The 18,028-nt window shown below is 39.4% G+C and overlaps 1 protein-coding gene across 6 annotated transcripts in view; it reads right to left on the bottom strand.

Moving 5' to 3' along the window:
* Positions 1–18,028, bottom strand: part of foxp1b (forkhead box P1b) — a 163,098-nt gene that overhangs the window by 71,860 nt on the left and 73,210 nt on the right. For all 6 annotated transcript variants that reach the window (XM_057337521.1, XM_057337516.1, XM_057337517.1 and 3 more), the window contains one exon: positions 16,574–16,740. In XM_057337521.1, the coding sequence (XP_057193504.1) occupies positions 16,574–16,729 (156 nt within the window). In that variant the 5' untranslated portion in view covers positions 16,730–16,740. The remainder of the gene's footprint in view (positions 1–16,573; positions 16,741–18,028) is intronic.

Here is an 18,028-nt window from a genome sequence, read left to right as displayed (position 1 = left end):
AGTGCGGTATTTTCATACTATGTTAAGTCATTTCAAATGATATATACTGCAATAAATATAAAAATGTTATTTCCAATATATAATTTATTGTTTATTTCATAACTAGCATTTTATGTATCTTAATTACACACAATTAAACAATAGTCACACTTTTTTTGCATAATTTGACAAAGTTTCATCTTGATATGCAAAACCTGTTAATTTAAATAAAAAGTCTGCTTTTGGAAGTTTAAAAAAAACACCCAGATACTGTCGTAGCAGTCAAGCCACATCCACTAGCATCAGTTTGGCCAACCGATATTAAAACTTAAATGGCAATGGGCCCCAAAACAACAAGCTAGGCAGGAACCAAGGGCACAGCGGCTATATAGCGAAGGGAAGGCACGGTGACAGACTGCTGTTCAACTCCATTAGCTGCTATGTGAGAGAGCAAGCTTCGCTGTAGCACACGACCTGTGAAGAATCGAAGATGTCTTTAAATCCAGGGGACGGGATTGCCGCATTAATTCTGAAGGGACTGTAATCTCTCAAGCAAATCAAATTACACTCATTAACCGAGGAAGAAAACTGCCTATGTAATAAGTGAGTGTTAAAAAAAGTATTTATTACCAATAATCAGCCGTTTAATATGGAGCAAAGCCTACCACGAGTTACATTTTTTGCTGATTGGGTGCAAAAACGAGAACCGGGAGAGGGCGCGGGAGCACGAGCTCGCGCAGTCGGGCAGAGTATGCGGCGAGCCAACCCGGTGATTAAGGTTAAAGAATAGGGGCTATTTAAGCTTTAAGGTCTTTGTGCGGGCAAGCGTAGCGTAGCTAAAAACGCATCCGCAGACTCTGCCAGCCGACATAACGCTGTCTTGTTAACGCGTCATAAAAGTGACTCTTCCACGGCATCCAGGGCTAATTTCCTTCCAAATAAAACCCGTTTAATTACATCAGAAATGTTAATGGAAAAATATATCAAAAGAGAGATAAATACGATTTGGCTGCATAAAATCAATTAATGCGAGAGGTCAGCATCTCATTCATTTGTGAGATTAACATAATTACCTATTTTTCTGCTCCTCATTTACTGCTTGATTCATTCGGGACGCACCACCATCCCTTGATCCCCATGGAACAAACAGGCACTGCCGGCCTAAATTAAATATCTCCATCTACACAATGTCCACGTTATAGCCACGGGCGGCAATTAATTGACTTTGTTACAGAGTGCTCTTATATTGTGCATCTCGGTGGTGGTGAAAACGTATGTATGTTCTGACTGCTGGTATGAAATTTGAAGTTATGGGTTTGTCCGAACACCTTAAAGGGATAGTTCACCCAAAAATGAAAATTATGTCCTCATTTACTCATCTTCTTTTCATTTCAAACCTGTGCGACTTTCTTCTGCAGAACACAAAAGAAGATATTTGGTAACCGTACAACAACGGTAACCATTGAAATCTATTATACAAACACAAAACCAATGCACGTCAATGGGTACCGCCGCCGGTTACCAACATTCTTCAAAATATCTTCTTTTGTGTTCTGCAGAAGAAAGAAAGTCATACAGGTCTAAAATGTCATGAGGGTGAGTAAATGATGACAGAATTTTTCAGAGTAAAAAGCCTTTTTGTTCTCCCAGACCGTTGATAAAAAATCCCATCAGGCCACAGAGTCAGTGTTGTAGTGTTTGTTAAGGTGTTTAGAGATGGACAAGAGCTTTAACGTGTTTAACGCATGATGGCTACTTCAGTGAGACCCGATGCTTAGCGTCACATAAACACTTTATAAACATTGGGCTGGAAGGATAATTATTTTGATTGCGGGAGTCTCCTAACTTCAACATCTGGTTGAAATATGTGGTGTTGTGTGGTGTGTTTCTGGCAGATAAAACAGATTACACACACACACACCTGCATACAACAGAAACTGGCAGCAGAAAAATTCAGGGGTCAGTATATACTGTAAATTATTGATATTTCATGCCTGGCCTCTAAATTGTGAGGTTAAAAAGCAAGCCTGGGTGTAAGAGAGACAGTGTGTGTGTGTGTGAGACAGTTGATATTCCCATTGGACATCATTTTCAATTTCAGCCCCGCTCTCCAGAACTTTCTTCCATTGTCTCCATCTGTCCATCTCAAGAGTGTCCCACTATCCACGTGTCTCTCCCAAACCACCTATAAATAACCCCCATCAGTCCTCACGTCTGCTTTGATTTTATTAAGAAGATAAGGAACTCATTTACTGTACATATCTTCAATTAGATTTTTTTGCAAATCCTAACACAGTTTTATCAGTGGCAGATTAATGAGGGAAAAACCAGCAAAAAGGCATTTCATTAACACCAACTAAAGTAGAGAATAACCGTCAACAAGATTGTCAAGACAAGAGTCGTGTCTTTGGTAGACCTTCTTCGTCTTATTGAAAAACCATATGGGCTAAGTTCAACTAAAAATATAATTTGTTAAAAATCGTATCCCAAAATGAAAATTCTGTTATCATTAACTCACCCTCACGTCATTTCAAAACTGTATGATTTTAGGCAGAACACAAAAGATATTTTGAAGAATGTTGGGAACAAGACACATTGGACCCCATTGAATTTCTTTGTATGGACACAAAACCACAGAGACATTTCTCAAAATACCTTCTTTTGTGTTCCACAGAAAAGTCATAAACAGGTTATGAATGACATGAGGATGAATAAATGACGACAGCATTTTTTGGGGGGGTGAACTATCCCTTTAAGCATGCGGCACGAATGAAAGTAAATAAACAACAACAGAATTTTCATTTGGGTGAACTAACTGGGAGCGAATTAACCTGCTTACCAGTGTAACACCATCTCCCTCAAAATATGATATATTACTCGAGGGGGCGTTCTCACACACGTTACTGTCACGGTGGCCCGCTGTGGAGAAGTCGAGCAAAGAACTCGGCAGTATTTGCTGATTTTGTTATCTTGTCCTGTGACAGCCTGAATCAATCAATCACCGCACCGTCACCGCTTGTCCTCAGCGCTCAACGCGAGTACTCGAACCTAGCGGAACGCCGGGCATCACACCAGCCAAATTTGATCAACAAGCTCATTTCCACAGTGCAATGGCAATCTGAGATGAAGATGATATTAAGAGGTAGAGCGAAGGGATAAAGACTGGGATAAGGGATAAACCCATACACAGACATGCATATATTTAAGAAAAATATAAAAAATAAACATTTAAATATAATTATTGGTAAATATAAATAAATACATCCACAGAAAATATTTCCTAAATATGTAAACATGTATGTGTTTATATATATACAAAATTAATATGCACGCAAAGTTTTATTTTGAATGCGATTAACGTGTCAATATATTTTTTGCTAAATCAAAAAGGTTCACAGTAGTGCCGTATAAAAAATCTGAACAAACCCATAGTTTGCATTATTTCATCTGCTGCCCCACAGATATTTTCCTTTTTTCCCCAAATCACATCTTTCTAGTTCTAACTTCTTTTTTTGTTTTCTGGTTTGTTTTTCTCTCTCTCTCTTCCTCCCTTTTTTCTCTGCATTTTAATGTTTAATAGCAGCCCTTGGCTATCTGTGGGCACAATTATTAGATATCCGCAGAGAGAAATTGAAAAATTAATCATACTCTCATAATTTTACACACGCTCCGATCCTTGAGAAATGGCACATGCTTGCTTTCAGATCAAATACGCCATCCGGGGAGCTGAACAGACAGCTTGTGCGCAAAACAATTGCATTAATATTGCAATTAAGAGATTATTTACTAGCTGCGCTTTTCATCATCCCGCACACGGCTTGAATTATTGTGTTGTAAGATCTAATGATAACAGAAATGTTTATCACACCATAACAACGGGAGTTTATGAAGACAAATTACAGTCAAAATATAATAGGAGCGATTCGCTGAATGTTATATTACAGGAAGTTCTGTTGATTGGAGAAGACATCAGGGAAATTACCCACATGACCTTCTTCCCTCTCAACCCTCAGTGACATACGTGACCCACACAGATTCACACATTCAGAATGGCACGCAAACAATAAGCATACACAGGGCTCCAGAAAAAAAGACAGGAAGACGATATTTGCTTTTTTTTGTGCTAATGACAAAAGCAACAGCTGCAAACAACAGTGGCACATGCATACAATTGAAAAAAAAAACAGAAGCATTGCTGCCTATTTGCGTTGATAACAATCGCAAGTCATGCAACTTTTGCATGCAACTTATGCAAACATTTTAAAAGCAATTGCCAAACAATGCTCAAGTATTTACATGTGTGCTGATACAGTAACTCCTCTGGCGTTAAAGGTAATTCTCCATTATCAGCTTAAAAATAGCTTAAAGTTAGTGATTCGACTAAATACTGTGCTGTTGTTTGAGAACGTGGAGACTGACAAACAGGAGTTACAACTGCACAACCAATGTGTTTAGAGCAGAACTATTGGTCCTACCAATGGCAAATTGATTGTTAAAGCAAGTTGCAAGGGAGTTGGCGCTATGGATTGCTGTCTGAAAAAGACTAAGGACTACTCAGAAATGCCTGTGTTTCTCCAAAATGTCCTTACAATACAAATGACAGCAACCCTGTTTCCATTCAAATGATCACACACTTGCTCTTTTATTTTCTCGAAACGCCTTTAAACATCTGCCCAGAAGGCACACACAACCCTCTGTCAGTCCCGTCTGTCTTTCCTAGTGCATGTCATCCGCATCTAATCCAGCAGAAAATGGTCATAAATATTTCTTTCAGCTAGACTAAACTACTGCATCTTTACAATGCTGCTTCACTTCCATGGAAAAGTTATTTATATATTTTTTTTTCGTGTTTCTGTATATTCATGTTTTTGTAGTCAAAACCATATAAAAAAATTAATTGTTTTACCATTTTTATTAACGATTTTTAATTTCACTCAATAAAATGTATAGTTTATATTAAATACATATGCTATGCCTTATTCCTTATGTGGGCTACACATATAAAATATAGAAAATGAAATGAAAAATTTGGATTCAATGTACAGTAAAGAACGCTAAACAAAATATTAGTTAACTAGTCATTGCATCGGAAATTCTCAGCATAATTTTTTAACCATTTCACGCGTGGCGGTCACAACAGTGGACAACTATAACACAAACATTGCTTTTAGAACAAATCTGGTTTTAGAACAATACATTTCCTCTAGGGCTGTCAAACGATTAATCGCAATAAATTGCATCCAGAATAAAAGTGAATGTTTATATAATATATGTGCACTGTGCATATACATTTTGTATTTATAAACACATAAACATACATGCATATATTTAATAAAAACATAAAATTAATATATTATATATTTTTATATATTGCGATTAATCGTTTGACAGCCCTAATTTCTTTCAAGATCAATAAAAACACACACACACACAAATCCTGACTGAGGTTGTCATAAACTCACACACGCAAGGGTTAAATTACCTATGCAGCCATCATAAGCAAAACTGAGACTGAGAAAAATAAAAAACAAGAACAACGAGCGAAATAGACAGAGCGTGTACAGACATAAAGTCCCCGTCTTATTTTCTGTACCATTTGCTGGCTAGTGCTTTCACGGGCCGTCCCATTACATCATGTCAGAGGTTGTAAACAAGCAAATAACAACAGCTCGCTGACGCCCAGAGCGCCTCACGGTCACACGCCCCACCACTGAGAGGGGAATTGTTCTCTCCGTTCTTCCATGCCGCAAAACATTTGTTTCTTTATTGTCCATGTAAATAATACATCATGTTTTCCGTGCCCCCTTCCTTTCTTAAGGCAGAAAAAATAGAAAAGGGGTGGATGAAGGATTTATGCGTGCGGTGTGCAAAGGGGAACTATTTATGGTGGGCGTCATTTCTAGAACGCAAGGTGCCATCACTGATATTTATGGACAGACATCACGACACTGACAGGGAATATCATTCTCCAAATGGTACACAAGCAGTCAGAGACCGGCACCATTTCTCTTTGGAATAGGGGCCGCGTCAGTCCGCACACCTAGAAGTGGTTATTACTGGCAGGAGTGATTGGAGACGAGGCGTGTGATGAACAGAACTGGGTCTGCTGGAGGTACAGGGAGTCACGCTTCTTCATTCTGAACTAACAGAATGAGATTTTTGTGTGGCATTTTAAACTAAATCAGTTATTTTGTAGGATGGATTTATAAAACAAATAATAAACAGTTTTAAATGGCTTTACATTAAATCATTAATATTTCAGCAGAGACTATGGTTGCCATGGTTCATTTATTACACAGATGCAAAAAAGGCAGTTTGTATGCTACACACTGTATGTAATGACTAAAGAACATGTTTTCTAGCATCTTTATGTGTACCATAAACATTATGTCCATTTAAACCCCACCTCCACAGTAATAATGAAAAGTTGATTCTGTGTGAGCAAATAACGTACATCTTCAGATATAAACAAACAGCTGCCTCACATCATCATCAAATCACACAATAATCATGATTATTGTCATTGTTAAGTTTTAAAGACGCTTCGGCAGGTGCGATCCTCGCCGTGGGAAGGGCCGACAGGTAGCTGGAGATGCAAAGAGACCAGTTACTTTGCTCTGTCAGCCGCGGTCTGGCTGACGCGCTGCTCTGTGAATGAATACTGACGTCTATTATCCGCCTAGCGCCGGTACATTATGAATAAGAAATAAAAGCTACCTCAGCTACAGCACTTCTGCATTACTGACGGGTGGGCACGGTGAGCGCACACACACAAACGTATGCACACAGCATCTCTGCATCGGTACCTTCGATCCAAGCCTCCAGAGCCTGGACTGAGATGCCTTAATCTGAGACACGCGCGGATACACGGATTAACGTTTTATTGAAACAAATAAGTGTTTTAAAAACGGGCCGAAAGGCCTAGTTTCAATTTCAGCAGCGCGTTTAACCCTTATCGTCCCGATTCCTCTGGGACCATTCTATGTTAATTGGATCTCCATCGCATTTGCATTGGGGGTGTTAACAAGCACAGTCTATGAATATTAATTACCCAGAAGTTTTTGGTCCTTGTGAAAAAAAATACTTTTCTTGATACATATTAATTCTGTGAAGTTTTTTAAAGCGAAACACTCATTAAAATTGCACGAGCCCGGGCGCTCCAACGTATCCCCATGATATTGCCGCATCTTTAACTTTATCCCTAATAAATTGGGTCAAATGATCCGAAACACAAAAGAAATGCCCTCCCCTACATTTGCTTTTCGTTCGCTTGTATGTAAACATTCCAATCCGTTGACTAAGTTTATCCGATGAGCGATGTGATTACAACATTTAAACCGTGACCCCCCGCCAAAATAGTCTCCACGCATTCCTATTTATGCATGCACGCCGCCGGTATGTTTGATTGTTTCGAAAGCGTGAAGGATTACAGAAAGACAAGAGTTGTTCTTTCATGAGAAAACTCAAACGGTGCGTTAAGACGAAATCCTCCCTCGCTGCTTTTAGGACTCCAAATAAGCCATCTAATACTAAAACAACACGGATGCATTTCCCAATGCAGCCACAGTCAGACAGCTGCTGGGAACACCTGCTCGGAGTGTAAAGTTCCCCTCTTTAAGACACACACACACACACACACACACACACACACATGCATCAAAGCCCATCCGGCCTCAACAAACAATAAGAAAAACCTCACACTCGCTAATGGTACCAGCATAGCAAACATGTAGGCCGTGCAACACATACGAATTGACCCCCATTTTAAAGAAGATAGGAAGTGGAACAATAGGACGTTCCTTTTCATGCACGTGCACTGATGCAAAACCCACCCACCCACCCACACACACACGGACACACACATATGGGCTTGCTTTGGCAACCACTCCAAAACCGTACACACACACATAATCTCACTACAGCACTTGTCTCCATTGCTGACCATTTGACCCGATATCCATTAGTATCGCAGTTTCCAGTATGCATTCAAACGTGCATGCTCTCGAAAGCGAGACGGTCCAGTCTGACTGTCACACATCTCACAGCTGTCAATCAAACCCCCTCTGCCCCCGACGGCTCATAAACAGGATGTAAACTGCTTTAAATTTGTGTATGTGCATTTATTGCGGGTGAACTGCATGTCACACGAGATCAGAGGCGCCAGTCGAGACGTTGCAACTGTATCCAACGGATTCCAGACAGCCTCGCTCTAAATATCAGCCGTGTAAATGAGCGAACGAACGCATCAGGGGGTATCGGGGGGTGAGAAGTGCATTGCCACGGGGATATATTGCCTGCAACAATTAGTTACAATCCCAAAAAGCAATATGCTTCAATTGCAGCAGCCCTCGTGATCGAGTCCTCACATTGCGTGTTGCTGTTTTCCCCCCTCTCTTGCAAATAATTATTTCTCTTCTCTTCTACGTACAAGCACATTAATGTACAATTTCAATCTCCATCTGTACGATTATGAATCAGATCGGCCATCAATCGGCCGATCCAGCCGAGAGATTCATCTGGTAATAAAACTGTCACCTGTTCCAGGATAAAGACAGATGTTGCCAGTTGGATGATAACATAATTAAACCGTTCGACGAGGGATTCCATAAAATTATCAAAATTGAAGGAAGCACTAGCGTTTTACCAATAAAGCAATTTGGGGCAATATGCGGTGTCATAACTCCAATCTCCCCCTCAGAATTTGCAATAAGTTTGCCTTTCTCTAGTGCAATCTGACAATATTAACAGTTTACAAGCACAAGGCCTTAAAGCAGAGAAATGGAGAAAAATACCTCGCTTTCTCAGAGAAAGAGGGCATCAGATGCATGCGTGGGTGTGCGTGTGCACACGTTTTACTACACGCTCTCCATGGCTCTGTTCCAAAATATAGTGAGCTGCCTAGTGAGGCAGCATTTTAAGGCATCATCGGTTTGGTCCCAATGCAAAGTTTCTTTTTAAAGGATAGGCAACATTTGGCCAGATTTTGGTCAAATTCTAATAAGTCGTTTACACATTGCTGTTTTTTTGTTGTTGTTTTATTGCAAACATGTGATAGACATGTAATAATTTTAAAGACATTTTTCACTTCCTTTTCATAGCTCCCTTTTCTTGTTTGAAAAGACGTGTTGTATATCTGGTAGGCAAACTGAGAAAATTGTATTTAAAAAACAAATCATTTAATCCAAAATGTGTGTGCTTTAAGTTATGCCTTTCAGAGTAAAATGAACTACACCAAAAAATCTGATTCTCTGAACAGACAGACAGATACATAGATTCAGATTCTCTGATAGATAGACAAATAGACAGACAGACAGATGAATAGATAGTCAGATAGATAGATAAATAGACAGATAAACATAGACAGACATGTGGATACATAGATTCAGATTTTCTGAATGGACAGACATACAGATGAATAGACAGACATACAGACAGACAGACACATAGATCTCCGAATAGACAGACAGACGAAAAGACAGACAGAGAGATGAATAGACAGACAGACAGATGAATAAACAGACAAAAAATAGATAGAGAGAGACATATATAGAGATAGTTAGACAGATGAATAGACAGACAGACAGATGAATAAACAGACAAAAAATAGATAGAGAGAGACATATATAGAGATAGTTAGACAGATGAATAGACAGACAGACAGATGAATAAACAGACAAACAAATAGATAGAGAGAGACATATAAAGAGATAGTTAGACAGATGAATAGACAGACAGACAGATGAATAAACAGACAAACAAATAGATAGAGAGAGACATATATAGAGATAGTTAGACAGACATACAGACGAATAGACAGACATACAGACGAATAGACAGACAGACATACAGAGACACAGATCTCCGAATAGAAAGACAGACGCAAGACAGACAGACAGACAGATGAATAGACAGACAGACAGATACATAGATCTCCGAATAGACAGACAGACGAAAAGACAGACAGAGAGATGAATAGACAGACAGATGAATAAACAGACAAACAAATAGATAGAGACATATATAGAGATAGTTAGACAGACAGACAGATTAGATTCTCTGAATAGACAGACAGACAGATGAATAGATAGTCAGTCAGACAGACAGCCAGAGAGATGAAAAGACAGACAGACAGCCAGATACATAGATTCAGAATATCCGAATAGAAAGACAGACGAACAAATAGAAAGACAGATGAACAAATAGACATACAGGCGAACAAATAGACATACAGGCGAACAAATAGAAAGACAGACGAACAAATAGAAAGACAGACAGGCAGACAGACAGATTCAGATTCTCAGAATAGACAGACAGACAGACGAACAAATAAACAGACAGTCAAACACATAGAAAGACAGATAGATAGACAGACAGATTCAGATTCTCAGAATAGACGGACAGACAAATGAACAGATAGTCAGCCAGACAGACAGCTAGATAGATGAATAGACAGACAGACAAATAGATAGACAGACAGAAGAATAGATAGTCAGTCAGACAGACAGCCAGATACATAGATTCAGAATATCCGAATAGAAAGACAGACGAACAAATAGAAAGGCAGACAGACAGACAGACAGTTATATACAGTAGATTCAGATTCTCAGAATAGACAGACAGTCGAACACATAGAAAGACAGATAGATAGACAGACAGATTCAGATTCTCAGAATAGATAGACAGACAGACAGACAGATATGTGGATACATAGATTCAGATTCTCAGAATAGATAGACAGACAGACAGACAGATATGTGGATACATAGATTCAGATTCTCAGAATAGATAGACAGACAGACAGACAGATATGTGGATACATAGATTCAGATTCTCTGAATGGACAGACAGACAAACAGACAGAAAGATTACATTTTATATCATATCTACAAGTTCACTTCTTCTCTATTCTACTTACACCGCCTCTCAGACTAACCAAAAGCTAAAGACTGAGCTCCTTATGATTTCATATCACTAAAGATTGCCAACTAACCCCCCAATCTCTCTTCTCACTTCAGTTCCTGCTCCGGTGGGCTGTGTGAGGGCTTTCCTACACGTTGCATAATGCAAGCTCTCCATCTGCGTACTCAGACTCTTCTACCTGTGACCAACCCAAAAACATCGCCTCACTCGCCTTCCCTAGCCACGCCTCGCTCTGCAAGGACGAGAGAAGAACATGCAAAAAAGAAAACATTGGTAATTGGCTAGCCTTATCTTACGATTTGTACCAAAGCGCACGTCTGACAGAACACACTGGGATGGGTTTGCCCTGCCATCAAAGAAAAGCTATTACTCACGCCGTAGCTTTTCCTGTCTGTCTGTTTTTCCCTTTTGCGGTTACGAGTTGACGCTGGAACTGTTATGAGTGAGGGAGAGCGTTTTATAAAAACCTCTCAAATATGATTAAAACAAGACCGCCATGAGACGGGCATTAATATTTAACATTTAAGGGCAATATCAGCTGAGGAGGATTCCTGGCAGGCACTCCGCAAGTGTGAGTCAACTGTAGCTGGCTTAAACCTGCAAGAGATTAAATATGCGCTGACTTAATCGCTCGTAACTCATCAGGAACCGTGTCGCAGGCTTGGATGCATGGGCGGAAAGAGGGGTAAACAAACTTAGCATCCTTTAATCTTACATCATGCTTCCAGAACAGAAGGTTGAAACGGATCAGTAATGTATATTGACTTCCTTTCTGTTTAACACCTGTTAGCATGTTCTAGAGATACTGAGGGACGAATTTGGTGGTATGCTTGCGCAAAAACGTCTTATTTACACAACAGACACTATTTATTGCAATTTCTACAGTCCTAGAAAATTGTATTAATAATAAAGTGTAACATCCCAGTAAACATTTTAAGGTTTTGGGCGCGTTGGCACAATTCCTTCATAGAATCAGGTGCTAAAACAGAGACAACGTGTGCAAAAAAAGCCAGGCATAACTAAGTGAATTCCCCCCGCAGTGACTTCCTGTTGCAGAAGTAGCGAAAACAAACAAAACACTTAAAAACAACCAAAATGTTGCTGCTGCAGAGCGACAGGCCGTCTGTATTTGCTTTATATCTTTATCTCTCCGAGCATCTTCACTTCCTCATCAAAAGATGCCGCTGAAAACCACAACTTCTCTTTCTGCCTAGCTGAGTGCAAGACAAGACAGCGAGCGCTCTTTGATGGAGCCCCCACGACAGCCTGCGAAGGAACACCATCAGTTCAGGATTGACGGCGATCTTGCTTTCTGAAGATCGCCGTGAGTTCTGAAAGATCACATTCAGCTCAATAAGAAGCGCAATTGGGTCATATTATGGTTAAGCTTCATGAGCTGAAGAGATATGATCTGTAAGATGCCAATGATGCATCTGTCTTGGTTGTGTGGCCATAGAAGGATGTTGTTGTATTGTGAATAGGGAAATTCCGGTTGGTTGCGTTTCGATGCTGAAACTGATGCGACGGCTGACACACGACAAAAAAAGTACACAAACACAACACAGAAAGAGCTGGCAAACCACAAATAATAACCATCCACATCATATACAATTATTTAGGTATGCGATATTGATGTACGGAGGGATCGACAGATTTTTGTGCATGTATCTAAATACACCCTTGATGCTTTGATGTGTTTTCATACGGTTTCATTCAATATTTCTCCATGACCAAAGTTCTGATTCATTCCCTACGCTGCATTTCCTGGAATCGCATCCCAACTGCATCACACGGATGTCTGCCGTCGTGTCATTCCCTGATCCTTTGGACCACAGACCACAGAGAAATGAATTGCTCATCGGAGACGACATTTGCTCCATAATGGAAACCTTTAGCATAAATGCTGACGGGTGGTCGGTCGCTTTAATTCTGGTGAATTACACACACACAAACCATTTAAAGTCTGGATCTAAATTCACAGTGTGAGGACGAAAGACATTTAAGGTGCCTTTATTGGAATCTAAAGTCTCTGTTCTATCTAAAGAACTCCCATTTAGGGACGTGTCTCTTTTATATAAGGTAATAGCACTGGGGATTTGACTTCCTAATGGAGATGTTTAAATGAAGCTTATGGTCTACTTCCCCCCAAATCTGACTAGTTCGAGAAGATAAATTCCCCTGTCAAGGTCGAGATGATCAAACAGATTACAATTATTTCATCCCTCGTCTTTATTAATGAGCACTGTCTTTCATAGTTATGTCGTCTAATCAGGATAGATGATATGTCAGCCTCCGAGTTTGTTGTTTTTCACGTATTTAAAGAGACGTGGGGGGTTATAAATTGAGAGATGTTAAAATTGTAGAGCTTGTCAGGGGAGACACGGGGGCTTTTGCTGTTTCAAAAAGGTCACACTTTGTGCGCCGCACGCACAAAACAATGCGTAGGAAAAATTCTGTCAGTTATCACATGGTTGAATGCTTAACTATAAAAAACAGTTCACAGCAATTACGTATAAAGAGATGCAAAAATGTAATCCTTTAAAAAACAATAGGAATGAAACCTAAAGTAGAAGTTGAATCTGAATTGCTCCCTTCATAGGTTGAACAGCCGAACTGAAATGAAACCTAAAAGGGATAGTTCATCCAAAAATGGAAATTGTGTCATCATGTACTCACTCTCTTGTCATTTCAAACATGTACGACTTACTTTCTTCCGCAGAACACAAAAGAAGATATTTTGAAGAATGTTGGTAACCAAACAACGGCGGCACCTATAGACTTGCATTGGTGTTGTGTTCATACAGTAGAAGTGAATAGGTACCGCCGTTGTTCGGTTACCAATATTCTTCTAAATATCGTCTTTTGTGTTCTGCGGAAGAAAGTAAGTCGTACATGTTTGAAATGACAAGAGAGCGAGTAAATGATGACAGAATTTCCATTTTTAGGTGAACTATCCCTTTAAGACCCAATCACACCAAGGACAATAACAATAAATATAAAGTTTTCGAGAAAAATAGTGGCGTCCACACAGCAACTTCAACAACGAAGGTACAAAGAAACAATCATGTTGGGATTGTTACAAGCAGCGTGTGAGCTTACAATTAAACAATTCCAAATGTGATATTAGCGTGCTAAACTAGCAATGCAATACTTTCAACATTCTGAAAATCTGAAACGAAAACCGCTATCAATATTAAACAAAACATATATGTAATTAACCGTTTCTCCTTCGACTGTCCACCGTTGTGTTGGCACATACACATAGTGTTTCAAGTTACCATGGCAATCTCATTCTCTGCCAGAGCTAACACGAGGTCACCATCCACACTCATGACAGCATCAAGGCTCTCTGATTGGTCGCAATCACCATAAAACTAGAGTAATACGCGATTCCCTCTTTTTTTGGTTTCTGTCTTCATTTCTTGATTCGCTCCTTTTCGTTCAGTGTCAAACGCACATGCCTGACACGATCAGCCGCTCCAGTGCTCACCCTCTCTTTATCTCTCCTTTACTCCCGCCCTTACTTCTTTTTCCATTTCCTTGCATTCATCAGAGTTGTAACCCCTGTTGTCTCAGCCGAGTGAATCAGATTGAGCCCCTGGCACAGAATGAAGGCAAAGTCAACAGGAATTAAGTTTCAGTGCAACTGTTTACTCAACTGTGGCCTGCAGTTATTGAAATCATATCCACGGTTTTGTGTGACGACTGTGGTAATGAATTCAATATGGTTGTGATTTTCGAACTGACAACATCACGCTAAGTCCAAGAAGCACAAAACGGGCTGAAGTTATTCGGTGGGCGGGAGAAGCCATTGGGGAGAACCAATGACAGGTGCTGTGGATTATTGATTGACAGTAATGTGCTCTAATTGGATATGTTTTAAGTATGGGCAATTTTGGAACACTCTGTGGACTTTAAGAAAATATCCTAAAACACGCTTTTCGTAATATTTTGTTTTGCTAAGAATTAAATATGAATATAGCTATAATTATTTAAATATATATCATTTTTGTATGCTTTTATCACAATATGACAGAGTTACATCTCGATTGTCATGATAGAAATAATGTCAACTGAGGGACAGTTTAATTTTAGCAATACAATACAATAAATATACATACATTTCTATAGAAATAGAAATGCAATAAATATAGCCTATAATTTATGATTATTTCACTTTTTGATTAAATTATGATTTTAAAAAATGAATTATTATTTTAATTAAATCTACACATTAATATCATATTATATGATAAGGTCAGTGCCCATAGTTGAAAAGAAAACACCCAGTTATAGACGAGTCGATCCAGTTTTAATATTAACTTGCAAACTGAAAGAAACAGACGTCAAATAATTTCTATCCTAACCATAAAAAAATATATATGTATATTTTCAGTTTTTCTAAATATACTATTTATAGGCATGTGTTTAGGTAAAATGATCATTCGTGTTTTAGGCATATTCTGTGAATACTAACAATATTTCTCCCAAATTTCAAATAAAAATATTGTTTCTATTTGCATTTATTTGTAGAAAGAGGTCAAAATAACAGAAAAGAAGCATTTTTTCAGACCTCAAATACAAGTTCATATTCACTTTTAAGCAATACAACAGTAATATTTATAAATGTATTTAGGAAAAGTTTACATTTTACCCCTTAATGTCACTTCTGAGAATTGATTGTGTTGAAATTCAACAGCCACTGGACTGGAATGGCCACAATACATCTAGAAATGCTGATTAAATGAACATTTGGCTGTGGCTGTATAACATACAGTACAGCCTATGTGCAAAACCGAAACAAATCCGTCACAGACCGCTCTTTGCCTTCAAACCCGCTGTCATGCGGGCCTGTCCAGTTTGGCGTTAAAACAAAGGCACAATGCTCTTCAGTTCAACGACAGCCATGTTACTCCGGCGGACAGCTACATCAGAGGCTCCCTATCCCACCAAACAACCTTTGACAACATCTCCCATCATGCCGAGGGGCGCAGACAACACACGACTGGCTGATCTTTTCAATACTGCTTTAACAGCAAACGCAATGCTCACACTGACAAACAAGCCTGTCTCCTTATTTCATTGTGAGTGAGGATGTTTTTGGGTATATCATGTTTTTTTTCAACGAAACGGCTACAACACATTCTCCAGAAATTCCCTCCTGAGTGTTTACAATGCGACAGGTGAAATCTGTGGCATCTGGATGGGCGGCACACGTACACAACTGTCCGTACATTCCGTTACACCTATGTATTTTCCCTGAAACAACACGCTTGATAAATATTTCACCTGAATGCACGCGCAGAGATGCCGGGATAAACACGCATGCAACCAAAAGCACAATCAGAGAAAGAGCACTTAGTGCGTTTAAAAATTCAGACTGCTCTCAATATACATAAATAATCATAATAATGTGTTTATGTACTCTGGGTGTGACGATTAAATATTAACGAGCACTTAAAGAGGGGAGAGAGGATGCTGTTGACATGCGTTAATAAAGGACAGGTGAAGAAAGAATGAAAGACAAAGAAAGAAAGAGAAAGACAAAGTAAGAAAGAAAGAAAGACAAAGAAAGAAAGAAAGAAAGAAAGAAAGAAAGAAAGAAAGAAAGAAAGAAAGAAAGAAAGAAAGAAAGAAAGAAAGAAAGAAAGAAAGAAAGAAAGAAAGAAATCACCTGCTGTTGATGAAAGTTCAAAATGTCAGATGCTGTGATTTCAGAAGGTGTGGCACTTTTGGATCGAACTTCACGGTGTCCCTCCAAACTAGCTGGGATGCCGTTCTGATTGGCCGTTCCGTTGCTTGCCACCTCTGTCCCCGACTCTTGCATCATGACTTAAAAACCTGCAGCAAAGACAAACAAGGGTGTTAAACAAAAATCTCTGTAAAACTCTTTCAGGCAAACGTCAAATCCTCCTCTTTCCGCTCAATTTCACTTTTCCCATCTGTGCTGTCCACTTCTTTGTTTCCTATCTTACCCCTGTAAAAAAAAAGTACATGTGACAAAACCTTTCTTTTAACAACACCTGTTTTTCTCTTTCTTTCAGTACAGGCACTCAGCACGCATCCGAGTGAAAAGGTGTGGGCTGAGAAGCTAACCATCATTTGTTTGTCTTCCTTGTTTCTGAAAATGAAGAAACAGCTCACATGGGATGGAAACCCAACCTCAGTCACGTCTCAGCAGAGAAGAGGCCCGGGAAAACACGGTCGCTCACAAACAAAACCCGTTCGAATGAAATGGATATATTTACTCGCATCGCTCCCAGAAGAGCCACAGCCCGATGGCTTTTTAATGGAAAACAGGGCAGGGGAGCTGGACGGATGACAGATCTCCCAAATCAAAACTCCTCCACAAAAGTTCACGTCCCGGGTGTTCGATTGACACCGCGGTCTTGGGCCTACACGCAAACAAACAAACCCCAAAATATTCAGATGTACTTCCAATAATACATTATACTTTAATGCGGGCACATAAAATAGGTTCTCGTTCTTCCAAACCAGACAACTCTGCAGTCCTCACAAAAATCGACCTTTCTCCCTAAAGGTGCCAAGATCTTGAAATACAGTAGACGCTCACTTAGAATTATATATTTGCATTCACATCAGCTCTTGTTGGTGCGGAGTGCCTCTGAGCCCCGTTTCAGACCACCTTAATGAAGCTGACCAAGTCGGGCAGAAGTAAATTAACTTGGCTTATTAATTATTGATATGAGGCAGAATGAATGCCCTTAAAGCAGTGGGTTCTAATCACACAGGCAGGTGAAAATTGAAAAGAATTCAGATTTATACTGCTACCCCTCTCAGACAGTAATAAGGCACTTGATAATTGTTCATCCAGGTTTGGGGGGGAGAGGGAGACAAACACATTGGGCATTGACCCATCTGGACCGATGAAGGGCTGTAGCTCTTCCATTGTCTATTTCTAATGGAGCTCATGCACTAAACAAAGAAAACTGGATTGACTACATCTACAACACTACTACGGCTGCCGCAATATACCGACAATGACAATAACTGTAACACTAATAACTGTGATTATGGATATTGTGTTAATACTACTACTTATATAATAAAGAATGAGTATCTAATTGACAATTCTACATAGTAGGTGGTGGTTTTAAAAACCAAAGTT

The sequence above is a fragment of the Triplophysa rosa genome, linkage group LG7, assembly GCF_024868665.1.
Source record: "Triplophysa rosa linkage group LG7, Trosa_1v2, whole genome shotgun sequence".
Classification (NCBI taxonomy): Eukaryota; Metazoa; Chordata; class Actinopteri; order Cypriniformes; family Nemacheilidae; genus Triplophysa; species Triplophysa rosa.
The sequence above is the reverse complement of the archived record's forward strand: the minus strand, read 5'-3'. Positions and strand labels throughout refer to the sequence as shown.